Source organism: Cupressus sempervirens, chromosome 10 (assembly GCF_028749045.1).
Source record: "Cupressus sempervirens isolate cs-2001-9-10 chromosome 10, ASM2874904v1, whole genome shotgun sequence".
NCBI classification, from domain to species: Eukaryota; Viridiplantae; Streptophyta; class Pinopsida; order Cupressales; family Cupressaceae; genus Cupressus; species Cupressus sempervirens.
Window position 1 is genome coordinate 411,716,142 of NC_143127.1, and position 26,893 is coordinate 411,743,034.

At 36.2% G+C, this 26,893-nt stretch overlaps 1 protein-coding gene across 1 annotated transcript in view; it reads left to right on the top strand.

Moving 5' to 3' along the window:
* Nucleotides 1–26,345, top strand: part of LOC149534443 (taxane 9-alpha-oxidase-like) — a 43,105-nt gene extending 16,760 nt beyond the window's left edge. The window contains exons 3-4 of the mRNA XM_089806026.1: nt 24,553–25,025; nt 25,388–26,345. Of these exons, the coding sequence (XP_089662152.1) occupies nt 24,553–25,025; nt 25,388–26,009 (1,095 nt within the window). The 3' untranslated portion in view covers nt 26,010–26,345. The remainder of the gene's footprint in view (nt 1–24,552; nt 25,026–25,387) is intronic.
* Nucleotides 26,346–26,893: the final 548 nt, after the last annotated feature.

Here is a 26,893-nt window from a genome sequence, read left to right on the forward strand (position 1 = left end):
CTGGGGTTTTGAAGATGGGGCTTACAGAATCTAAGAGGGAGTTATATGAGGAATTCAAGTGATATTTTTTTTCTAACAAATTTGTTGGAGGATTGCAAGGTTATTATATGCCTGATGATGATGCAGACCATGAGTACATCAAGAGACTAGTTGAAGGATGGAACACTTGGGCTAGATCCAAGGCATTTGATTGCAAGTACATGAGGACAAAGAGTAGAGGGTACATCATATTTTCAAGGTCTACTGATGAAGTGATTAGAGATTGGAAGAAAAGGAAAAGGAACCCAATCCAAAGGGACTTAGATTGCTTTGATCCTTGGTAGCATGATGTAGGAGCATCAAGGCCAAGAATGAAGACATGAGAAGACATTAAGGTCACTAGATAGAAAACATGACTATGTTGGGTCATTGAATGTAATAAGACCCTTGTAAAGGTCCTTTTTGATATGTTTTGTAATCATTTTGTTAAAGTTCAAAGTTGTAAGCCATTAATGGCATGATGAAAGTACAAAGAGAGTCCTAGAAGGTACTAGGATGATTAAATGTGGTCAAAAGGTCATGATGTGCATATAAAATGAAAATAAGTACAATGTAATTGGAAAAATTATGTAACATTGTCAAATGTTGACAATAGGCCACCTATGGCACTATAATAGAGTCTAGAGGTTAAGTACTGGCCTAGAAGTCCTTTAAGTATTAGAAGAGTCTTAGTTTCAAAAGTTTTATCAATATTTGAGTCTTAAAAGACCAAGGGTAAAACAATTAGTAGAGGAGTTGTTATTAAAAGTTATTAAAAACTGTTCAAAACTGTCCCAAGACAGTTAAAGTAGTTTTTGAAGTTTGGACAGTTAGATGGTGGAAAAGGAGTTTATAAATACAATGTATTCGGTTTCCAAGGCATGATGGTCAGAGATCTCAATATAAAAGTCTTGAAAAATTAATAAAATTATGTATTTCGCTATCACATTATAATTGTCAAAAACAACGACTAATGCAATTTGGTTTGTTTTAAAGTTTGTAAGTCTTTTGGCATCAAAAAGATTTGTATTTGAATCCTAAATATTTAGAAGGCTTTGATCATGGCTTATTAACATTTGGATACTGAAAGTTTAAGAGAAAGAAGTCATTTTGTTTGCTGTAATATGACAGTCACGTGACAGATTTAACTCTGTTGTGTTGTTCTAATGAGTAAAAGCCCCTCCCACTTTATTTAGATGGTTGTTTCTTGTGGAAGGAGGGTTAAAAATGTATACTTCTTGTAGGTATTGTTTTCATGCAGGAATGTGCAATGAGATTGGAGAAGAAGATCTCTAGTTGAGACAGAGTGTTGTTTGGGAACACTTGGTGGTTGGAACAGTCAAGGTTTAGATATTCAATCTACATGAGGGCTTTATTTTATTGCACAGAAGGTCATGTTAGGATCAAGTGAAGGTGTTCGATCCATTGGGAGGGTCTAGAAACATTTGGAGAGGTGAGTTTGGCAAAACCCTAGGCTTATGCACCTAGAAAGGAGGGATTGATGATTGGACAAGAAAAACTTTATGGAATCTCCCGTGAATGTGAAAATCCTTTATTTTGGGTTAGGATGCAACTTTTTTTGAGGTTAGATGGTTTGGGGAATGAGATCTACTAGTGGTTACTTTATAACAAGAGGGCTAATTGTGGGCAGCAGTGTTGGTTTGGGCATTTGGTCCAAGGAAGTAGCATGAGCATTTGTATTATGTTGTATAGTGTCTAAAAGGGTATCAAGATATGGTCTTTTTTTTAGTGTTTTGGGAAAGGTGAGAGAAAATAGTGAAAAACTGATTAGGAAAGGCTAATTGAGAATAGGCCTAGTGAAGGGCTAGAATTGAGTTTTGGTATCAGATGATGAGTTGAATATTTGGGAACCATGGGAACAAGTTAATTGAAGTTGTATGAAGTGAGTGAAGGTGGAGAAAACACCTGGTTAAAGTGAAGACAAGATTGGAGCCTATTGGGCATTGTGAGTATTTGATAACTTGTTGACAATATTGCTTAGATGAATCCAACGGATGGATTGAGGGATAGAGATTATGTTTATAAGATGTAGAGCCTATGGTGGCACATGAGAATGATATGTGCACTCTGATATCGTTTGGAATTGACTGGATCAAGGAGAGTGATCCTATGAAGAAACTTTTTTGTGTTATGAGAACACTAAATAAGTCCATCTAGATGAGAACAAAGGGACCAGTGCACTAAAGATGACAAAGACTCCTAGATGATGAAACTTGCAACTTATCAACTCCCAATAAGACCTTGCTAATGCTCTGATACCACTTGATGGATTTATACAAAGTCATGTGTGGTGGCACATGATAAAATAGAGACTAAAAATTATTTTTCTACCAGTTTCCTGCGAGTGAGCTCTGCTGCTGCTTTCACACTACCAAGACTATGAATATTTGAGGAAAATTGTGTAGTAATAACTCTTCCTTTTGCAGAAGAAATCTTTCTCAATAATTCTTTGGCAACATCTATTTCACTAGTAGTTCTTCCAGGTGAAATAATGTGGAGTTTCTCATCATCTGACAATAGAACAAATTTCAGCACGGAGCATAATCCAACAACTATCAAGTACATTTGATATTCCAAGCACTCTAATGGACCATAGAGAAGCAGATCAATTCCTGAGCATGACAAATAAAATAGCAATTTTATAATACACTGACACAGATTAAATAATAATTATCTAAGTATTCAATTATATTAGACACAAAACCTTGATCCCTGGGAAACAACCATCTATTCATTGATTTTATGCTAAGACACTGAGTCAAAGGTATTCTATTTCCATTTTTCATTTGACACCCGACTAAAAAAAAAAAAAAAAAATTTTTAAAACTATATCCACAAAAATCCTCATCAAATGGGTATATGAAACTTCAATAGAACAAAATCTTATGTGAACTGTAGTTAAATAATACGACTCTAGTTTCTGATTAAGATTTACGACTATTATACCCCATTACAATTTTATTTTCAAGCTTCTTATGCAAAAGGATTTTCTAGAAAATGGTCAGAGGTCATTTAGTGAACTAGAAATTGAAACCATCCTGAAACCCAGTCAAAAGATTGATGTTAGATATTTTCTAGGACAATTGAGGGATACAAATCCCTATAATCATCTCAATCCATAGATATGATGTGGCTTTGAAGTTTTGAATGGTTCAGAAAGATACATATTTAATAAATAAGATTCTCAAATACAAAGTAAAGAATTGTTTGGTCTAGCATCTCAAAATTCTCCCTTGATCCCCTAAAATCAACAACACTCTCATCATCTAGGGAGCATATATGTTGGCAATCATATCAAGCCCTAAAACATAGAAGATAATAGCATAACATTGCTAAGATACATGTCGGTAAGGATAGATGGGAGAAGGATGTGTGGAGATAACAAGACCTTTTATTAGACTGAGATACAACACCCATCTGGAAAAATGCTGCACTCTTAGAGTGGTGTAGGATATTTGTGGAGTTTTCTGCTTGTATAAGATTCCCAAGCTTCACCATTCATGGATTTTGTTATCTTTTCATTGCTAAAACTTAGTTGTTTCTAAGATTTTAATGCCTTTTAGAAGAGTAACATGAAGAATAGGTTTCAAGACTTACATTTATAACGCTTAAATGGGTATTTTGATTTAGTTTTCAAAAACCTACCCTTTGATTTTAAACAAGATTTAAACAAGAGTAGGGAAATGTTGTGAATTGAGTTAGTGTCAAAAGATGTTATGAGAACTTTATCCAAATGTTGAGAAAAAAATTCCACTGCCTTGATACAGCTTGTAATTGTATGTTCATGTGTTTGTCAATAGTCCACAATCTAATATTCTTCTCTTGTAGTTACTTGTTGATATATGAATATGATTAGTATCAGAATTTGGAATGTATGAGGAAACTCATTTAGCAATTTGTTGTTTATCTGCTTTCAGATCTTATACTATCAAATTATTTTGTGGTGTTTCTCTGCAATGATTTTGCTATGGATAAACTTAGCAAGCTTCTCTTTCTTGACACCTACCATTGAAGATAAAGATGCTTTTCCTTATCAAAATCAACTTTTTCCTTTCTTTTCTAGCAATCTCTAGCAGCTTTTAGTTAAAATATGGTGGGTATGAAAGCATGGTAGCAAAATGGGTGCATCAGTTGTTAGAGATAATCAGATAACCATTGTTCTTTATAGTTATACTTGGAGAGCATTGATAGGATTGAATGGAAATGAACATATAGACCCTGCTCAGTTGAGTATTATTAACATTAACTACCACCATGAGAATTCAGATAGGGCATCTTGAGTTTTGAAGCCTTCTTTGTTAATTTCATTCATTGAGATTCTGAATGAGAAAATTTTCAATAAAGCAATAGAGTCTAACAATCTTGCTTGTTAGATCATCTCTAAAGTTCTCACTTCCAGAATGCTTAAAATCCTGCATCTGATCATTTCGTAGCAACAACTAGGCTTTTTTCCTGGGAGACAAATCTTGGACTCAGTGCTGATGGTTCATGAGGTTGTTCATTCTTTACAAGCTTCCAAGTGGGAAGGTATGTTTCTCAAACTAGATCTCTCAAAAGCCTATGATCGGGTGGGCTGGTCCTTTCTTGGAAAGGTCCTTTAGGCCTTTGGTTTTGACAATAAAGTGTGTAAACTCATTTCTCAATTGGTGTCTACCTCCTCTCTTGCTGTCCTAATCAATGGAGCCCCCTTTGAGTTCTTTAAACCTTCTAGAGGTCTCAGGCAGGGAGACCCCCTATCACCTATCCTCTTCATTATTTTAGCTGATTGCATTGGGAGGTTTATTGAATGCAAAAAGTCTGATGGAAGTCTAATTGGGATTAAGCCTTCTTTGAGAAATGACCCCTTCACTCACCAGCAATTTGTGGATGACACTATAATGGGGGGGGAAGCTCCTGTGAAAGAAGCTAAGACATTGAAAGAGGTTCTTGATACTTACTCCAGAGGGATTGGTTAGTTGATTAACTAGAACAAAAGCTTGACCTTCTTTGTTAACACCCTTGAAGTAAGACAAAGGAAAATTGCTAGAATTCTTGGTTGTGGGGTGGGCTCTCTCCCTTCATCCTATCTAGGTCTCCCCTTGGGCTCTTCTCCCCCTGACTCCTTCTGGAATGGTATTCTAGATAGATTCAACAAGAAGATGGTTGGATGGAAGGGTGCCTCTCTCAGCCAGGCTGGGAAATGTCTACTGGTCAAATCCACTCTTTAGAACCTTCCCATCTATGCTTTGAGCCTTTTTGGAATTCCTGCAAAATTTGCAAAGGAAATGGAGAAAATCCAAAGAGACTTTCTATGGACTGGACTTGAAGGAAAGAAAAGGTACCCACTTGTTGCCTGGCAGAAGGTCTACCTCCCCAAGAGGTATGGAGGTTTGGGCATCAGAAAGCTTACCAATCTCAATAAGGCACTTCTTGCGAAACAAATATGGTGTATCTTCAATAACACTGATGAATGGAGAGACATGGGTCAGTGCAAGAAGTTGGGTCTCACTTTTGGCCAAAAAGTGGAAGTGTTTTTCCTATTTTTGAAATATTTTGTCAATTGATGCCAAAATTTGAGCCATTAGAGATTAAATATAAAAAAGCTTTAGAAATAAAAATTGTAGTGCCTACAATCTTCTTTTTCAATATGTAATTTATTTGTACACCCATATGATAGATTATGTTTTTGGTATGGATCTTTAAAAATCACTTTTTCAAAATGCCTATTTCAAGACCATACCACGGTCGTGTACGGACACCATAATTTGACACAAATGAATGAATTTTTGCGAATCCTTTTAAATAGAGTTACCTGACACACCAAAGATTGATGAAAATATTTTTCTTGAATTTTTTAATGAATATTTTTTTTTTATTAATTTTTAATTGGCTATAAAAGAAAATTTTTAAATCTCTCATGTACGGACACCATAATTTGATCAAAAGTTCACTTTTTTCAATTTTATTTTTTTTTAACTTCAAAAGAATTGAATGTAGATTGATGACATATAAATTAATTTAAGAAAAAATATATAATAAAAAAGTTATTAAAGTTTTAGTGGACATTGCTATTTTACATTTAGGTACCAGCTTTGATTAAAAAATAATGAAAAAAATAGTAAATAAAATCATAACTCTATAAAATTTATATTTCTGAAATCAGGACAATGAGAGCTGTAATGGGTTTTTTTTGTAAAAAAATTTGATCTGGAAGACCCTCTAAAAATTATGGCAAGGCATGAATTTGTCAGTTTAATGCCTTAGCCAAATCTTGAGAGGCCAAGGCATAGGCTTGGTCTCACCAAGCCTGTCCCAAACCAAAATTCAAGACAGGAAAAAAAAATCCCGCCTCATGTTGTAAGAAACGAGCACCTGTTATTTGAATTTCAAAAAACAGGTACCCATTTTGAAAAGCTAAAAGCGGCATGTAAAATCCATCGAAAACTTAAAAATTTGAATTTTTAAGAAACGGGTACCCATTTTAAATTTTTAAAAAATCGGTGCCCGTTTCTTAAAAATTTAAATTTTTAATTTTTTGAGAAATGGGTACCCATTTTTTGAAAATAAAAAACGGGTACCCGATTTTTAAAAATAACGAGTGCCTATTTTTTAAATTTAGGGTCGGGCACCCGAGCCAAAAATAGGTGCCTAATTTTTAAAATCGGGTGCCCGTTTCTAAAAGGTCTCATTTCGCGGATTTGACTTCCGCAAAATTGTGACCCAACTTTGTGCATTCACCCACATTTTGGAAAATAAATACCTCAGAAGTCCTTCTCTTCATTTTACTTTATTCAATAAGGACATCCCTAAAGGGTCAAAGAATTGGAATGGTATCCTGAAGGCTAGGGACTTGGCTAAGGCAAGGGTCTCTTGGAAACTTGGCAATGGGGAGGATATTCAGTTTTGGTCTGACTAGTGGTTATGTCAAGGCCCACTTTCTAGCAATCCATTTTTTGAGAGATGGGTGCAAGAATGCATGGAGTTATATGGATCTAAAGTTAGCAATTATTGGGTTGGTCAGGAATGGAGAGATCTCTCCCTCATTTCTGAGGAATTGAAACCAATAATGACTATGCTTAATGCTTTGATCCCTAGTAATAATAAGGATGAGCTGGTCTGGAGGGATAATCCCAATGGAAGTTATTCTGTTGCTTCTGGCTACAACTCTCTTTGGGGTTTAAAAGAGAAACCCCCTTGGGCGGATGCCTAGCTCACGGGCCTCACTCCTAAGATTAACATATTTTATTGGCTGGCCCTTTAGAACAAAATCCTAACACAAGATAACCTCATGAAGAGAGGCCATTTTATGCCCAGCAGATGCCCGCTCTGTAAAAACTAGTCTAAGTCAGGAAATCATATCTTCATTCAATGTGACTATGCTAGGGAGGTGTCGAATTCTCTTAATCAGGATATGGAGATTCTCTGGTGCTGGCCAGATAACCTTATCGACTTTTCTAGTCATTAGAAAAGCCTCTATAAAATTGCTAGCCGGCAAGATAACTATGCCTGGTTTTTGCCTCACTTCTGTTGGAGTATCTGGAAGGAAAGGAACAACAGAATTTTTAGGGACAGAGAGGAGCCGGCAATTATTCTGGGAAGGAAGATTTTGAAAAACATAAAAGAAAACCTCCAAGTAATGAAGGAGGGGGAAGTTGACATAAGGGACAGGAAGACAGTTAAAGAAAAAGATAGGGATCCCAAAAGATAGGATGCCAAATGGATTCTACCCCCGGAAGGATGGTCAAAAGCCAACTTCGATGGTGCTTCTAAGGGCAACCCTAGCCCCTCTAGAAGTGGTGGAATTATTAGAAATAGTTTTAGGGAGGGGATTGCAGCTTTTTCTCTCCCACTTGGTACCTAGACCAATCATTTGGTCGAAGCCAGAGCCGCGTGCAGTGTGGTGAAGCTGGCTTTTGAAGCTGGAGTTACCAAACTTTTTCTTGAAGGGGACTCCAAAAACATAATTAACAATATTACTGGTATCTCCCCTCCCTCGTGGTCAATTGCAAATATAATTGATGAGACACGTGCCTCCCTCACAAAATTTGAGAAGGTCCACGTCACTCATGTGTTTAGAGAGGGAAACCCAGTTGCTAACTAGTTTGCTAACAAAGGGGTGGGAGTAGACAAAGAGATGATCTAGCACTCCAGAAAAGATATGCTGATGGAAACTAAGTCACTTATCGAGCTGGAGAAAATCCACGGAAGTATGGGTCAATCTAATTGTTATTATGTTTAATAAAGAAAGAATGGAGGTTAGTACGAGCAATAATATGTTTCTTGGTTTATGTAATCTCAAGGGATTTTCTCCATCTTTTTGACACGTTTAGAGGATCATCATTAATTTTACCTGCTATTGCACCAAAGAGACGAATGATCACAAACCCAACAATAGAAACAAAGCCAAAATCTTGACTGGAAAAAATTTGCAGAGATTGGGGCTCATGAGAATTGTTGAAGAAAAAATGGACGCCATGACTAGAGAAAGGAGCAGAAAGGAGCTGTGAGTGAAGTGGAGAAGTTGAAGAATATGGGCAAAGTCTGGAAAAAATTGGAAAAGGGCGGGGTTACGAGTTTTTTCGAGAAACTCCATGGTTTTGACCCTGAGGTCACCAATAGCATGGTGAACTCGTGGAACAATGGCAAGGTCAAGGTGAACGGAGTTTCTTTCCAAATCACATAGGAGGTGGTTGCAGAGGTCACTGGTATCCCTATGGAGGGTTTCAAATTCTATAGGGACAAGAAACTCTCGTCCAATGCAGGCAAGGAGTTCGTGAAAAATGATGAAGAGATGAACAAGCTGGAAAAGAAAGAGTCCTATGTGACGGAGACTATAAAGAAATTTTGGAGGTATATTTTATATGCCCTCATTGATTATGTTACCCTAGACCCAAGGTTTGATCGGGTAAGAACTCACCATTTTGTGATTTTAAATCATTTTTTCCATAAGAAAAGAATTTCCATTCCCTTTTACCTTCTCACTTCAATGAACAAGGAAATTTCTAGTTTCAAGAAGAAAGCCACTGCTAACCTTGCTTTGCATGAGGGCTTATTACTGCTCATCCATGAGCATTTCAAAGCTCAATCTATATGCAAGAACCCTCCTCAAGTTGAGGATGTTGAAGAAGGCAGCTCCAGCTTTTTCTCTGACTCTGATGACATTGAGAGCGTTAGCTCGAAGGAGGAGAATGTTTCCTCAGGAAAGAAGAAAAAAGGTCAAGCCAGGAAACTATCAACTGCTACTACTCCCAGCAGGAAAAGCCCTAAGGATCATGACCAAGCCCAAGGAAAAGATGGTTATGTTGAGGAGGAGGAGGAAATGGACATGGAAGATTCTGAAAAAATGTTAGAGGAGGAGTTGGAAGAGGAGAAACCTAGGAAAAAATGAAAGAGGGAGGTTGTGAGAGTTGAGGAGACCAGAAATCAGAGGGCCGATGCTATTCCTCTTCCCCTCTCCCCTGTCCACTCTCAGCCTCCTTTGGAGGAAAAAGAGAATGTCATCATTGGTGAGAATGAGGGGGAAGTGCAGGTCAAAAATAGGATAAAGGCCTAGAAAAACTTCAATGTGAAGACTGCTACTATGGGGATTTTTAGGGAAGCTATGAACCCTCAGATCCTAGTGGACAACCTGGAGCAGCCTAGGCTCAATGAGCTCATAGACCCAGCTATCCTGGCCATCTCAAACAACGCAAGGGAGACTAGAATGAACCTTTTGAATAATGCCCACAGTAGTATGATTAACAACTTCAGGTCAATCAAATGGCTCTTCCATGAGCTAGAGGAAGTTAGAGAAAGGGTATCCCAGATGGAAAGTATAAAGAATAAGATAGGTAATGACAGCCAGGAGGACCAAGATAATAGAGAAAGCTTAAATGAAAGGAGATTAAGAAATCTTGAAAATTACAACCACAACCTAGCTAGTCAAATGATTTCTCTCCTGAGTTCGATTAATGACAACATCCAATCACTTGCTAGAAAACTTAAGGACAGAGGCTTGCTGGTGGAGGAGGGAGGATAGAATAGGGATAAGGCCAGACTGGATGATGACAAGGCCACAATTAGCACTCTCACCAATATGGATCAAGGCATGGAGAAGGTCCAGGATCAAATGGCTAAGGAGCGTGTAGGAAATGGAGAAGTTAACTGAAGACTAGTTTTCTTGTCTTTTGTCTTTTCATCTTCCTGACTTTTGGCTTTTCGATAGGCTTTCTATAGTCTGTTCTAGTTTGTTTGTTTTTCGGCCTTTCTATGGGCCTTTGTTTTGGGCTGGGCCTTCGAGATTTTTTATTAGCTGTTGGACCTCTGTTTTGGATGGGCCTCTTTGGCTTATTATCAGCTTTGTTTCTGTTAAACTTATGGGTTTCAGGATCCCTTAAAACCTGTTTATCTTATCGAAAACAATCTTGCTTGTTAGGCATGTAGATAGGCAGTTAAATCGGCAATAGAAGAGGAAAATTAATCTGGATAGTACATAAATGGTCAAAAAAGATATTAAATTATCAAATAAAATCATAAATCTATGTTCTTTCAATTGTTGAGAGTGATACAATTTGTATAACTTGTAGATAAGATGCAAGAGAAAGTTATTCATATTTTAGATTCTACACATCTATTTTTATCTTTCTTTTATCCTATAGATCCTACACGCTCTTCAAATTCTGATGTTGATTGAATTATTCTCAAATATCCATTGATGGATTCATTGATGATGGGCTTACAAACAAGAGTTTTTTCCATGTTCACGGGAAACAAATGATGAATCTACAATACCCAGTGAGGATGATCAAGGAGCCTCATTTGAAAATAGTGATTGTGAGTCTCAAGCAAAGAAAGCAAAGGAAAATGTTGAGGAAACTAAGATAAGTGAATCAGCAAATGGGAAAAAGGGTAGCTCAGGCAGCATTCCTAATAAAGTGATGCCCAAAAAACCTGACAAGCTTCTCCCATGTCCAAGGTATGATAGTTTGGAGACCAAGTTTTGTTATTACAACAACTACAATGTCAATCAACCAAGGCATTTTTGTAAGAACTGCCAAAGGTATTGGACTGCTGGAGGAACTCTAAGAAATGTTCCTGTAGGGCAGGTAGGAGGAAGACCAAGCACAACACAAATAACACTACTTCTACATCAACCTTGATCAACTCTCATGGCTCTTTGTTAGTAGGTAAATAGTAAAACATTAATTATTTTAAGAAAACCTTATAAAAAAATTACTTAGTGAGTAAATAGTAAAATTTTAATTATTGCAAGTAAACCTTGTCTGCCTGACAAAATTATTTAGCAAGTAAAAAGTAAAACTATAGAATTTTGATTATATTAAGCAAACCTTACAAACTATGTGACAAAGTCACTCAGTAAGGGGTATAATATTTTGGCTAAGTTTTATTGGGGATGTGGCAGTCCTTCAAGAGGATAAGAGATTGGATGTGTGTTCTCAATATTTTTGAGATGATGTAGGTGGTGGTTAATGTGTTATGATAAGTGGCTAAATGATTTGATATGAACATAGACAATCTATACAATGCGTATATCTATAATGTTATAATGTTAATATGGATAATACAAGATGTAGATTCCTACCTGATTATGATTACGTATGAGTGTCATGTATACATGGATGCATGATATATGGCTTCTACCAGTATTTATGATTGTTAATAGATATATGATGTATCGTTGATGATTATTATGATGATGAAAATGTGTTTAGACTAATAAATTTAAATGCAATGCACTTAAATGAAGGTAAGGCATATAAAATGATTATGAAGGGATGCATATACTAATAGGTCAGTATGATGCAAGATGAAACTAAATGAATGCAATAATAAATATGATTAATGGATAGAATAACAAGTCAATATTATGCAAGATGAAGTGAAATGACAATGAAATGATGAAAATGATTAATGGATAGATGTAAGTCTTTTGTTCTGTTAGCACTTTAAAAGTAATCTAAAGCATTGATGCAAAAACTAATACAAAATTAAATTAGAAAATTATCAACAAATTTTTTATTAAGCCTACATAATTTATATTTTTGAACTCTATATTGATAAAAAAATAGCTCAATAAGAATGAAAAGATGAAAACAATTAGAACAATAAAAAATATATATTATAGAATCAATTGACCAACAAATGAAACTAAATGATAATGCAGTTCCATGATAGATGAGATGTAAGAACAAAAGCAATGGAAGATAGATGTAAAACTAGAAAATGAAATTGTGTGTCAAGGGACTCAAAAAACAAAGCATACAGACCAAAGTGAAGCAAATCTTGGGTCCAAAAGATGATTCACCCTGTGTTTTCTTGACATGAGAGAAGAGGACTAGAACAAGTGTACGTGTCTTCCAGTCAAAAAGAATTTGTGTGCAATAGTTGGAAAGATTGCTTCATACGGTTGGAATCTGGGGCTTAAGGTGATATAATTGGTGTGGAGATAACAACCCAGTCCATGAATACTAGTTTTAAAATATAATAGCATACCCATATTAGCCAAGGGTAGAGATAGAGAAGGTCTAAAATAAATGACTTCAAAGCCATGAAAAAACACTCAATTTCACTTCAAACGGCCATAGCAAAAAACAATGTTTTCAATAACTACCCTCTATGATCCATTATAATTTCTTAGGGACCAATCATCATCATCACTTGTTCATATCATATTGACTTGCAGGTCAAAGAAATGCAAAGGAAATTTCTCAAGAATACTCTCCCATGCACACATCAAGGATATACAATGATAATGGGTAGGGGTTCATATCATATCGACTTGTAAGTCAAAGAAATGCAAAGGAAATTTCCCAAGAATACTCTCCTAAGCACGCATCAAGGATATACAATGATAATGGGCGTCAATAAATTGCCTTCTTACATATTAAGCTCATGTTGGTCAAAATTTTGACCAACACAAGCATGTATTGGAAAAAAAAGATGTGTTTCCTAGCATATTCTGTCCACTTTGACCCCATTTTATTAGATGGTCAAAAATTTTGGTCTAAAAATGTGGTCAAATGTACTAGTGCCTCTTCATTTGTCTACAATGTTAAGAGGAGTACTTACTACTTTGTTTGGGGCTTTGGGGGATATAGGGGCTACTAATTGAAATTGAGCACTTTGAGGTTCAACAACACCCTTGTGGCTTGTGTTCTACTTCTGCTAAGGAGTAATATTGGATTGAGCATTCATCACTAACATATGAGGAGAAACACCTAAAGTTGAAGCTTGATTAAGTGTAACATCCTCAACAACTCTCCTTTCACTTCTGATATTGTGGGCTATAATATCATGATTGGTGTGACAATGCTCCTCTAATTGATGGTTCATGAAAGAATAATCACTCTGCTATTGTGTATGAGAACTCTAAGTAGGTTGGATGATATTATATTATTGTCCTACTACTTTCTCTTATGTAATCAATGCTAAGTAGGACTCATCCTTTTGGAAACTACAATAGCCATATGAATAGTTGTTGGAAAGACAAAAGTCTTGATCTTGAGCAAGATTATTTTGAGGGACTAAAGCCCTATTTTGGTTTTTATTTTCAACATGAGTATTACCAATAGGTCTATTCTAATTATAGGGAACATGAATTTGGCTTTGATTTTGGGGTTTACTCTGCATAGGGGCTTGATACTAGAGTTGGGGAGGTTTGTTGTTTTCAGCTTGCTACTTTTCTAGGGTCACCACCTTAATGCTCAACTTTTGTACCATTGAGAAATTGTCCTCTAACTTCTTCTTTTGAATCTGTAAGTTCTTATCTATAGTCTACATTAGGGCCATCAACTCACCCAACTCATTAGAAGGTGTAGGGGCTTGAGGAGCTATAACAAGAGGTTGGCATGTAGAAGTAGTAGGGATTGGGGCTATTGCAGGTTAGTGATTGGGCATATCAAGAAAGAAAGGAATTGGATGCCTTGGAGCTAACTTTTCTCATTGTATCAATATATTTTCTCCCTTTATGGCAATTTCATAAGCATCTAGTAAAGTATCCCCTCCCATAGTTTTGCACTATGGTAGCTATATCACAATTGAAGGCTCTAAGGTAATGTATGAAAGAATTACTAGGAGAAGGCTTTACTATAGTAGGTATTCTATCGCATGTCTTTTGAAATTTTTAATTAAAATATGTCATATATTCATGGGGTGCTCTCTTAATAGTTTTTAGCTGCTCTAAAAGTGATACGTGATAACTTTTATCCTCAAAATGTTTACATAGCCGTATTCCTAACCCATCCTAATTAGTAATAGAGTCATGAGGTGAACCCCTATATCATTGTAATACTTTTCCTTCTACGAATGAAGCTAGAAGCTTGATAGAAAAATCATCCTCTATAATACCATGTATATTAAAAACATTTGAAATCTCTTGAATATTTTGAGATGGAAGTTTCACCAGTAAAATCAGGAATACTTTTGAGAGATGACACCTGAATATCATGTCTTTGAGATAAAAGGAGAGGAATCCCACCATTAAAGGTGGCAAATGCATGTGCTCTAGGCTATGCCATGTGGAATAATGACCTATTCAAATGAAAAGATGGTACCTAGGTAGGCTGTGACCTATAAGCAAAAGGAGTGCAAAGAGATCTTACTATTCATTACTATTGCACTCCTAATTGGTGATAGAGATTATCTATTTCTCTTTCTTCTAGGGTTTAAAAATGACAGCTCAATGTATTGAAAATTACCTCTAGAAGATGCTTTTGTTTTAGCTTTGGGCATGAATCACAACAACTTTGTCTAGAAACCAGAATATAGAGTTGGAGTTGCCAAGTACTTGAAAATGAGCCTCTTGAAGGACTAGAATACTAAGAGCAACACTATCCTCTTAGCATGTATTTGAAATTTTCTTCCTTGAGACTAGTGAACTTATAATGCTTCAAATATTGGTACCACCAAGCATGCCAAAATTTTTTGTCACAAAATCTTGCACCCTTTCTTAAAGTTTTTACCAAAAGGAAACCTTGTGAAACATGGAAACAATCTCCAAGATGTTAGACTTGAACTATGAGATTGAGTCTTTGGAGAAGGCTAACTTCCTTACTATCAGGGTGCATCTAACTACTCTTCAAGAGGAAAAGGGATGAGGAGTGCATGAAAGAAAATTACCTAATCTAATCTAAAGGGGATGATAAACCAAAATAGTTTGTTCAATCCTATTTCTACCTAATAATGCACTATTCATCAATATAATCTCAGAAGACACTGATTCAATCTTTTGTTTTTGAATCAACAATCACATACAAATCAAAAACCAAATGGATACTTTGAGAAAGGGACTTCACTCCATAACATTCAAGGGGCAATAGTGGATACTTTTATGTAGATTGAACAATCAAAACAAATATATTAACAACAATAAGGAGGTTTTATAGTTATATTAATGGAGAATGAGGCACAATAGAGATTACATTCATGCATAGATAAAAGGGAAATTATAGTAGTAGAGCATGGAATGCAATGCTAAAGAATAAAAAAAAGATCAACCCTAAGAAAAATTACAAAATCTTCTTTCATAGTTCAAGAATAACTCAAATAGCTTCTATCTTAAGGAAAAGCACAACAACTACATTTAAGGTTGCATAGAACAATCATTACAAATCTAGGGAAGATATTATCAAGGTACACATCTAGACATATAAAATATCACATCTTTCACCAACAAAGCCCTGAGAAGCAGCTAATACCTTAACTGAGTAGATGGATAAAACAAAGGTGGTGGAGTGTTTCTTGCATAAAAAAAGCATAGAGAAACGCCTAGAAGTGGTTAGGATTAATTGATGATAGGATTCTCATTTAAGAAATGCATTTGATAGTGTTGTTTGGTGCAAAATCAGCCATGTCAGCAATTAAAATGAGTCTTTTATCTAATCCTGCCATGTGGTTGAATACCTTTTCAATAAGTTGCCACCTCGTACAACCTTCTTTCTTTCTTTGACTTGTTGACTTCCATGGTTCTACAGGTTTGCAACTAATTTCTTGACTTAACCATTTGACCCAACAAAACCACAGTGTCCTTATTTATGCCTAATCACTACATCACAACCAAAATTTGAGTTAGCATAAAATGCTTGTGACCTTGTGGTCGTAGTTGCCTTAAGATAAGATCATATCATCATAACTTGATTTGTTGACCCTGGCATTAACTCATTGATGATGCAAAAAGGTGTTTGACCATTTCATGGCTTCAACCCCTGTTAATCCTTTCTTCTTTGCGACCAAGTGATTGAATGAATATTGAATAAACAAATGCTCTTCTTTATCAATTCATTCATTTGAAATGTGATCCCACCATTGGCTTATTGACTTTCAACCCTCTGAGAATGTGCCACATGTCAACATTTCATTTGTTTTCCTTTGCTCCCTACTTGATTATTTGGGTCCACTGGGACATGTGTCGACCTGTCATTATGTCTCTATGACTAAATATCGAGTAGTTCCTAATAGCAACATAATGACAAACTTTGATCTTCTTTATATTCGATGGTGGAGATCCATGATGAAACTGCTCCCATTCATCGCCTAGTTGTGACTTCACATATCACTTCATTATCCACTAGATTCAAGTTGTTACATTTTGCCAATGTTGAATATTTAACCTTTATTGTCCAGTCGCGACATTAACTTTGGTTGATTGATTTGGCCATGCGATCATGTGAACAAGGGCATCTGCCACTTCACAGCTCGAACTGTGATTAACCCTCAACCTTCTGTGACAATGCGAATGAAGGAAGGCATGAATTTTCAACTATTAATTGAATGATTGCATTTTGAACTATGACCTTGCATTAACCATTGAAGATGACCCCCTCACACCTTCACAACCAAATTGATGATTAAGTACTAACCGCCCATGACCAAGCGAAGGAAGGTATTCGCATGGTTGCGACTTAAATATTCTAAAAGATAAAGCATAAAATTCTTGAGACTTAGGATATAATGGATAATCCAAAGTTTTAAGATATCCCTATATCATAGGAGATTTTAATATTTAAATTTTGAAAATATGACCGTTGGCCATGTTGATAACCTAAAAAAGTTCAATTTTAGCGGGAGGACAAGAATGGCTAACAATTGCCAATCAAGTTTCTTTTAATTTTATTATTAAATAAAAGAATTTGTGAAGTTGTTCTTGGAGTTCAGATTGTACGATGTTTATTTTGCATTTGGTTTATGTTTTGGTCTTATTTGACAGATTGTTGAGTACCACAATATTTGTTAAAAAGAGGGATAACATACTGACCAAAGCTTCAAACAACTGGTCAACAACTTCACTCTTTTTTAATGTTTTTCCTTCACTCACAATAGTTGGAAACTGTATAAATGACATTCTGAAACAATCCTTCATAGCAATTGGTAACCGTAAAAATGGTATTCTGAAACAATCCTTCACAACCATGGCTCTGAAATTCTAAATACTTTAGAGAAAGCTACAGAGACAAAGTTGCACAGCAAAAGCATTGAGACTATGTACGGCTAGAGTGGAAAATGATAAAATGGCATGTATAAGAAGAGTAGAAAAATGACGAAATAGAGATCACTTTCACAAATTACAAAACAAAATAAGAAAAATACAATAGAGATCGCTTTCACAAATAATAAAACAAAATAAGAAAAAAAATAAGAGTAAACACAAGTAAAGCTTGAAGTAAAACAAAATTTTTACCTCAATATTTTTTTTAGAAAATGGATATGACACATGTAATATATAAACCTTGACATAACTGCTCTACAACTTCACTTTAGAGACGATGAAAATAGAGAAGATTGAACATAGTACATGAATGTTGGAGAGACTGGGATTTATGTGCTTACAATTCCAACAACTGGCCCACATTCAATGCAAATAAGAGCATTAAATTAAATTTCAACTCTTATCACTACATGAAATAGCAATAAATTTCAAGTATACATTAGAAGAACTTTTCTGAGGCTTTTAGATTTCACATTAATATGTGTCCCATGCACAAAAAAGTTGAGAATAAATATTTCATCATCTAAACAATGAATTTTTTAAAAAAAAATTAAATAATGACTGTGTTCACTGTAAGATAAATGTTGAGAAACATGTGTCTCAACCTTGCAATCCTTTCTTGGAAAATTCCAGAATTTGTTTGTGGAAGTTTTCCACTTGTTTATGCATTGGAAAATGGTTAGTGAGTTATTAAAATGATTCTTATCCATAGTAGAATATAGGTAGGTCATTTTTAGAGCCTTGATGACTCATTTTGTGACTTTTATGGGGGTCTAGACTAAGAGACAAAATTGTGGACGGGATTACTATTTTAACTTGGTTGTTTTTCCATATTGGAAATGTAAATGTCAAAAATGGGTAACATGTGGCATGGTAGTTTTGCCCATGGTTTTATAAAACCATAAGTAGTTTTCAGGTTGTAAAATCACTATAAAAGGAGGGCTTGGGGAGGTGTTTGTGTAATTGAGTTTAGTTTGCAAGACTGGTGCTAGAAGAAGTCTCTCCAAGTTCGAGTTGTGGTGATGCGCTCCTGTAAGAGCTTCCATTGCAAGTGTATTGTAATCATCTTGGTTCGATAATACATTGTGCGAGTTTTTGGAGGGTGGGGTTTTTCTCCCGGAAGGGTTTCCCCATGGTAATCACTATGTTGTGTGTTCTTTGTTATTTTGATTATGTTATTATGCATTTCTTGAGATCTTTGCAATAGTTACTTTGATTTGCATAATCGTCCTCTCAAAGATTAGCGTAGGAAGCGATTCCGTGCACCTTTGGTTCCTTACAAGTGGTATCAGAACCTTGCTAGTTTTGGTTCTATTTTTTGGGTACAAGGTTTTTTGAGCTAATCAAAGTTTGAGTGGGAGCTTGTGCAGAGCATTTCATTTCTGTGTTGCAAGATTGAAAAGATGGCAAGCATGTCAGGGAGAATTGATGTTGAAAAGTTTTCTGGCACAAACTCTGAGATGTGGAAGCTGAAGATGGAAGATCTGTTGTCTGATCGAGATCTATGGGATGCAATTGATGAGAATAAGCTGAGGCCCACAGATCCGACATTAGCTGCACAATATGATGTGACTGATAGAAAAACTAAAGGTCTCATCAGATTGGTCTTGCAGACTCGATTCTGATTAATGTCCATGAAGAACCTACCGTAAAGAAGTTTTGGAAAAAGCTTAGTGAGATCTATCAAGAAAAATCACTTGTGAATAAGATTCTCTCGAGGAAGAAGTTGTATTCCTTGAGAATGGAAGAAGGTGGACAAATTTTTGAGCATCTGGAAAGGTTTAATATGTTGGTGACTCAGTTGACCTCAGTAGGGGTGCCAATGGATGAAGAAGAAAGGTGTCAAATCTTGTTATGTTCATTGCCAGACTCATGGGATAGTCTTGTGATGGTTATAGGGAGCACTTTAGTTGTCTTGAAGATGGAGGATGTTGTTGGTTCTCTACTTTCTGAGGAGATGAGAAGGAAGGTCTCTCTGAATGCCAAAGAGGCTTTGAGTGTTCGCGGAAGACCAAAAGAAAGAGGAAAGAATGAAAAGTAGCATGGCCATTCTAAGTCCAAAAATAAGGGGAGATCAAAATCCCCTAGTAAGTCCAAGGCAATCTACTAGAATTGCGGCAAACCTGGACACTTTTGAAAGGACTGCAAAGAGGAGAAGAAAAAGAAGAAGAAGAAGAAGCAAGATTCTGATTCTAAGTCTGAGAAGGAAGATGGAGATGCTTTCATTGCAGCCTTGGCCACTCATGCAGGTGAAAATGCATGGTTAATAGATTCAGGTGCATCTTTCCACATGACTCCTAATAGGAACTAGTTTAGTAAGTATGAAAATTTTGATGGTGGTAAGGTGTATTTGGGTGATAATTCAATACTTGATATTGTTGGTCGTAGAAGTATTCGTGTGAAATTTTCTGATGGTAGAATTAGAAGATTTGATGGTGTCTTGCATATCCCTAGACTAGCAAGGAATTTGTTATCTCTTGGTAAGCTAATAGATGCAGGTGTGCATGTACAATTTTCTGAAGCAGGTGTAAAAATGGTGAGAGGCACTATGGTAATAGCAAGAGGAAGTAGATTGGGTACATTGTACCAAATTGATGCATGCATAGTCAAGTGCAATTTAGTACTTCTGATAAGATTGTGAAAAAGACTACTTAGTTGGAGAAGGAGAGAGTTTCTCTTTCAACAGATGGTCATGGTTTTTGGGTACCCAAGGGTGCTCTGTCTACCGAATCAAAGTTGCCTACAGAGAAGACTATGTTATGGCACCAGAGACTTGGCCACATAGGTGAGAAGGTCCTACGAACCTTGAAAAACAAGAACCTTTTTGATGGGTTGAATGATTGCAATCTTGAGTTTGATTTTTGTGAGCATTGTATCTATGGTAAACAAAATCGCATTCAGTTTTACTCGAGTTCTCATAAGTCTTCATGTATTTTGGATCTAATTCATTCAGATGTATTTGGTCCAATTGATGTTCCTTCTATTGGTAGATCAGTTTATTATGTTTCTTTCATTGATGATTTTAGTAGAAGAACATGGGTTTATTTCCTTAGGAGTAAAGCTAAAGTTTTCAGTCGTTTCAATGAATTTAAAGCAATGGTTGAATTGCAGACTGGAAAGAAAATAAAATACTTGAGAACTGATAATGGTGGTGAATTTTTCTCCAATATTTTTGACACATTTTGTAAAGATTGTGGTATTAAAAGAGAGAAGACAACTCCATATTCTCCACAACAAAATGGAGTTGCAGAAAGAATGAACAGGACCTTGATGGAGAAGGCTAGGAGTATGCTGAGTGGTGCTGGACTAGAACAAAAGTTCTAGGCTGAAGCTATAGCCACTGCCTGCTACCTGATAAATAGGTCTTCTACATCAGCTCTTGTTGATAAGACACCAATGGAAACATGGTCGGGCCACAAGCCTTCACTTAGACATCTGAGAGTGTTTGGTTGTGAGGCATATGCTCATGTGCCAAAGGAGAAGTGAACAAAATTGGACAACAAAGCTGTCAAATGTATCTTCATCAGATATAGTTATGGTGTGAAAGGATACAAGCTTTGGGATCCTGTTGCACAAAAGGTATTTTGTTCCAAGAGTGTTATTTTTAGAGAAACTAAGCCTTCTTCTATTACAGTGCAGCCAGAACAAATTAAAGAAAAGAAAGATGTGATTCAACTTCCTGCTCCACCTGAGAAAGTTGAATCAAGGCCCTTAGAAAGACGAGATGTTGAAGAGAGCTCTACGAGTTCTAAATCATCAGAGGAAGAGGGAGGACCTAATCATGAACCTGAACCTCCTGAACCTCCTGAACCTGACCTAGATCTTGTTCGAAGATTTACTAGACAAAGGAAACCACCTGAAAGGTATGGGTATTCTCCTGATGATTGGAGGTGCATATTTGCATTGAATGCTAACATTGATGAACAAAGATTTGTAGAAAGGACTCTTGGGATGAATGATTCAGAGTCTTGGAAAATAGCCATGGATGAAGAAATGGTAGCTCTTAAGAGGAATCGAATGTGGGACCTTGTACCATTGCCTGAAGGACGAAAGCCTGTTGGTTGTAAATGGGTGTTCAAAAGGAAGATGGGTTCCGATGGAAGCATTGAGAAGTATAAAGCACATTTGGTTGCAAAAGGTTACTCTCAAGTTGAGGGAGTAGGTTATGGTGAGATTTTTTCTCCAGTAGCCAAAATGACATCCATTAGATTTTTGCTTTCTGTTGCAGCAGCTTATGATCTAGAGATCGAGCAAATGGATGTGAAAACTGCTTTCCTTCATGGAGATTTGGAGGAAGAAATTTACATGTCATAGCCAGAGCACTATGTGGTGAAAGGTAAAAGTCATTTGGTCTGTAAATTGAAGAAATCCTGTATGGTTTAAAACAGAGTCCTAGGATGTGGTACCAGAAGTTTGATACATATGTGTTGAGTTTGGGATTTGTGCGATCTAAATCTGATCACTGTATATATTTCAAATCTGATGGTGATGGTTTCCTAGCTATTGCCTTGTATGTCGATGACATGTTGTTTATTGGCAAAGGAAAAGGTTTGATTGCAGAGTTAAAATCTCAATTGTCAATAAAGTTTGAAATAAAAGACCTTGGTGCAGCTAGGCACATTCTAGGAATGGAGATTATATGAGATAGACGGAACAGAAAGCTTTGGCTAGGCCAAAGTAAGTATGTTGGTACTATTTTGAAAAGATTCAATATGTAGGATGCAAGACCATTGAGTGTTCCCGTTACTATGGGAACAAAGCTATCTAGCTCATAGTGTCCTACATCCCCATTGGAGGTGGAAGAGATGAGTCGAGTACCATATCAGAGTGCTGTTGAAAGTTTGATGTATGCTATGGTTTGTACAAGACCAGACATTGCCCAAGCAGTGGGAGTACTTTTCCGTTATATGTCTAATCCAGGAAGAGCACATTGGGATGCAGTAAAAAGAGTTTTCAGATACTTGCGGGGTACCTCAAAGTACTCAATATGTTTTCATGGAACAGGAAGTGAGAATTCCTTGGATATTCGAGACTATGTGGATTCAGACTGGGCTGGTGATGTTGATAGAGGAAGATCCACTAGTGCATATGTGTTTACATTATTTGGTGGTGCAATCAGTTGGATGAGTAAGCGACAGGCTATGGTTGCTTTGTCTACTACTGAGGTAGAGTATATGGCAACTACTCATGCCTGCAAAGAAGCCATCTGGCTAAAGAGATTGTTTTCATAAATAGAGTTCAAACAGGGTGCAGTGACAATTTATAGTGACAGCCAGAGTGCAATTTGCCTAGCAAAGAACTCGACTTTTCATGCGAGGACCAAGCACATTGATGTACAATATCATTTTGTGAGAGATATGATTGAGGACGGCAAGGTGAAGCTAGAAAAGGTATAGACTTTGGTGAATGTTGCTGATGCATTAACTAAGCTCGTGAGCACAGAGAAATTCAGATGGTGTTTAGAGTCTATGGGCCTCTCGGCCCCTAGCAATTAAGTCCATGATATTTTAGATCCCCTGACTCTTGGAAAGTGTTCAACAAGTGGGAGAATGTTGAGAAACATGTGTCTCAACCTTGCAATCCTTTCTTGGAAAATTCAAGAATTTGTTTGTGGAAGTTTTCCACTTGTTTATGCATTGGAAAATGGTTAGTGAGTTGTTAAAATGAGTCTTGTCCATAGTAGAATATAGATAGGTCATTTTTAGAGCTTGATGACTCATTTTGTGACTTTTATGGAGGTCTAGACTAAGAGACAAAATTGTGGACGGGATTACTATTTTAACCTGGTTGTTTTTCCATATTGGTAATGTAAATGTCAAAAATGGGTAACATGTGGCATGGTAGTTTTGCCCATGGTTTTGTAAAACCATAAGTGGTTTCCAGGTTGTAAAATCACTATAAAAGGAGAGCTTGGGGAGGTGTTTGTGTAATTGAGTTTAGTTTGCAAGACTGTTGCTAGAAGGAGTCTCTCCAAGTTCGAGTTGTGGTGATGCGCTCCTGTAAGAACTTGCATTGCAAGTGTATTGTAATCATCTTGGTCTGATAATACATTGTGCGAGTTTTTGGAGGCTGGGGTTTTTCTCCCAGAAGGGTTTCCCCACGGTAATCACTGTGTTGTGCGTTCTTTGCTATTTTGATTATGTTATTATGCATTTCTTGAGATCTTTCCAATAGTTACTTTGATTTGCATAATCGTCCTCTCAAAGATTAGCGGAAGAAGCGATTCCGCGCACCTTTGCTTCCTTACAATAAATAGATTTTCATAAAAATAAATAATAACATTTATATAAACAAACACAATATTTAAATAGGAGCATATGCAAATTTAAGAATTTGACTGGCTGAATAAAAGTTATGAAAAGACATCTCACTGAAATTAAAAATTACAAATTTTCAACAAATACATGATATCCTGCCTGTTGACAGAAACTAAATATTACAAATTTTCAACAGTGCATGGAAAGAAAACATTAGCCAAAAAAATCTGTAACATTTTAATTGTATTAAATTATATAGACCTTTGAAATTGGTTAATTACATTGAACTAATAATAAAACATATTTATGTTTGTGAATTAATTTAATCGTTCACCCTTATTTCGAGGTGCATTTAATAAGGTCAATTCAATACGAATTGGGTAATTACATTGAACTAATAATAAAACATATTTTATGTTTGTGAATTAATTTAATCGTTTACCTTTATTTCAAGGTGCATTTAATAAGGTCTATTCAATACAAATACCATAATTTACTATGCCTCGAGACCATCTAACTATTCCATTGAATCATAAACAATTCAGTGGGTTGGAGGAAAGAATCACTTTACAAGGAATTAAAATATGCGTGTTTGACGGACTGTGGTCTTCCAGACCGAGATTAGATGACAAGGGAGGCTCATATGTCTACAAACGCGTATGGAGGGCCACATCACTTTCTGAGTTTCCTTTCCCTGTTCGTATCTGTCATGCGTTCATGAGATCCGTGCAATTTTTCATTTATCTCTGTCATGCACTGCAACATGTACGACCCAAGTCAAGTGCCCTTTGAACCCTAAACATTAATAAGTATTCCGCGTTTCCTTTTTGCGGCATTCTCTGTCCAAGGAGAGGCTTCAATTTATCAGCTGCAAATTTGTTCATCGTGCCTTCCTTTATTACCAGCGAGGAATACGAAAGTGATGGGGTACCCATCATTGATCTTTCTTTCCTCAGGAGTGGACAGGATCACAATAATGAAGAAATCATGTTGGGTAGAATGAAAAAGGCTTGCCAAGAGTGGGGATGTTTTCTTGTGGTGAATCACGGGATAGAGGAGAAAATTGTCACTGAAATGGATTCAGCGACCAGAGAGACGTTTAAAGTTTCAAAAGAAAACAAAGAGAAAATTCAAGGAGAATTCGGGTACATTCCCTCCATGCCTGCTCTGCCTTTTCTGGAGATTCTCCCCGTCAATGGCGCCCCTGATCCCAACGCAATCAAAAAGTTTGCCCAAGACCTGTGGCCTCAAGGAAACCCTAAAATCTGGTATGTGGATTTCTTTCATTGATAATGTGATACTTTCGTAATCTAATTTTCATCACTGTTGGTTTTAAATTGGGTATATGAGTTGTTTTCCCAGTTCATATGATCCGACTTAAGAAATGAAACATAGATATGTAGAATTTGACTATATTAATATAGATTATCCACAGTCCAAAATTGATTTGGATAGTTTCTGAATTCCATTGTGCGTTATTTTTTTGTATCAGCATTTTTTATCAACATACTGTCCATGACCAATCAAGAAATGAAGTATAAAAGGAGAAGAATACTGATCAACTAAAATTTTACTTCCCCTTAAATGTGTTCTATATTCTTACCGAGTCGTCATGTTCCATTTTTTACAGCGAAACTATAGAGGCATACACTTTACGCATGGAGGAGCTCACAAATGATATCATAAAACTAATATTTAAGAGCTTTGGGGTAAGTAAGTACTACGAATCACAGTTTTGGGGACTCCTCCGCATGAACTACTGTGACGTGCCTGAGAAAGCAAGAGGTGGATTGGGAGCCCATACAGACCACAATTTTATTACAGTGATATACCAAGATAACAATGGCGGGCTTGAGTTGAAGACAAAAGCAGGGAAGTGGGTGGCATTGAAGAGTCCTCACAAGCATTCCTTTGTAGTTCTCACGGGTGATTCCATCAAAGCGTGGAGCAACGGCCACATTCAGAGTGGAATACACAGAGTCATGATAGAGAGGAAATCCCAGCGCGTGTCACTGCCATACTTCTCCTTCTTCCCTGACGAAACAGTGCTAGAGGCGCCTCCTGAGTTTGTGGACGAGGAGCATCCTCGCCTATACGGGCTCTTTCCGTACGGGAAGTACAAAGCCTACTGTAAAGCAATTAAGAGGGCTAGGTGCGAGTTAGGGGACCTTTTTGAAGGAGAGACTGACGAATCTTTTCTCGAAACTTTTCTTGCCATTTCTACGCCTCGAGTCTCCAATTTTGGACAATAGTCTGATTAGCTTCGGTGCCACTCATACAATTGCACATGTTTTAGTATGAATACGCTCTTATTATTATAAAAGTAGCTCAGCCCACGAGAAACACAAGAAAAGGCGAGAACAGATTTTGCAACTAGTTTTCAAACGAGGAACTCAAGTCTGAACAGTAGTTATAGAGTAGAAAACATTGAGAAATAATATTCTTTTGAAAAGTAGTAATGGATTTGTGTTATTCTGTAGATTTTTATGGAATTTAACAATTTCAATTTCAGAAGAATGTTCTGTCTCATTCCTTATGATATGTAAGAGAATAGTTATAGCAATAAACAGTATTTTTTTAAAGAAAAAGTATTAGATCTATGTTCTTATATGAATTTTTATTGATTACAGAGTTTAGGTCTTACAAGGAGCAATAGACCAAGATTTTATTGGTTTTTCCTTTATAAAATGGATAAAAAGATGGACGGTAAAATTAGACAGGGAGAATGTAAAAGTGGCTTACCAAATCAAGTTTTGGTAATATATTATCAATTTATGCATGCTATTAATTTGTATATAAAATTAAAAATAGAATCTTATCTTAAATTCTTTCCTTATTCTTCATACATTAGCGATCAAATTCTTTCCATAAAAAAACAGATTTGAAGACAGTGATGCTACTAAAAGAATCAATTAAACAGAAAAGATCACATGTTTTCATACCATTTTGTTGAAAATTCTGCATGTGTCTTGTTTCGAAACACTCGATTATAGGCTACTGCAATTGTTTGCTATGTTGAAATTCGCTGCATTGACATCGGATAGACTCAGTCTAGAACGCAAAAGATGCAAACAATTTAAAGAAACTAATAGAAATACGATTAAAAGAAAAAAAGTAATACCTATTTTTATTAATA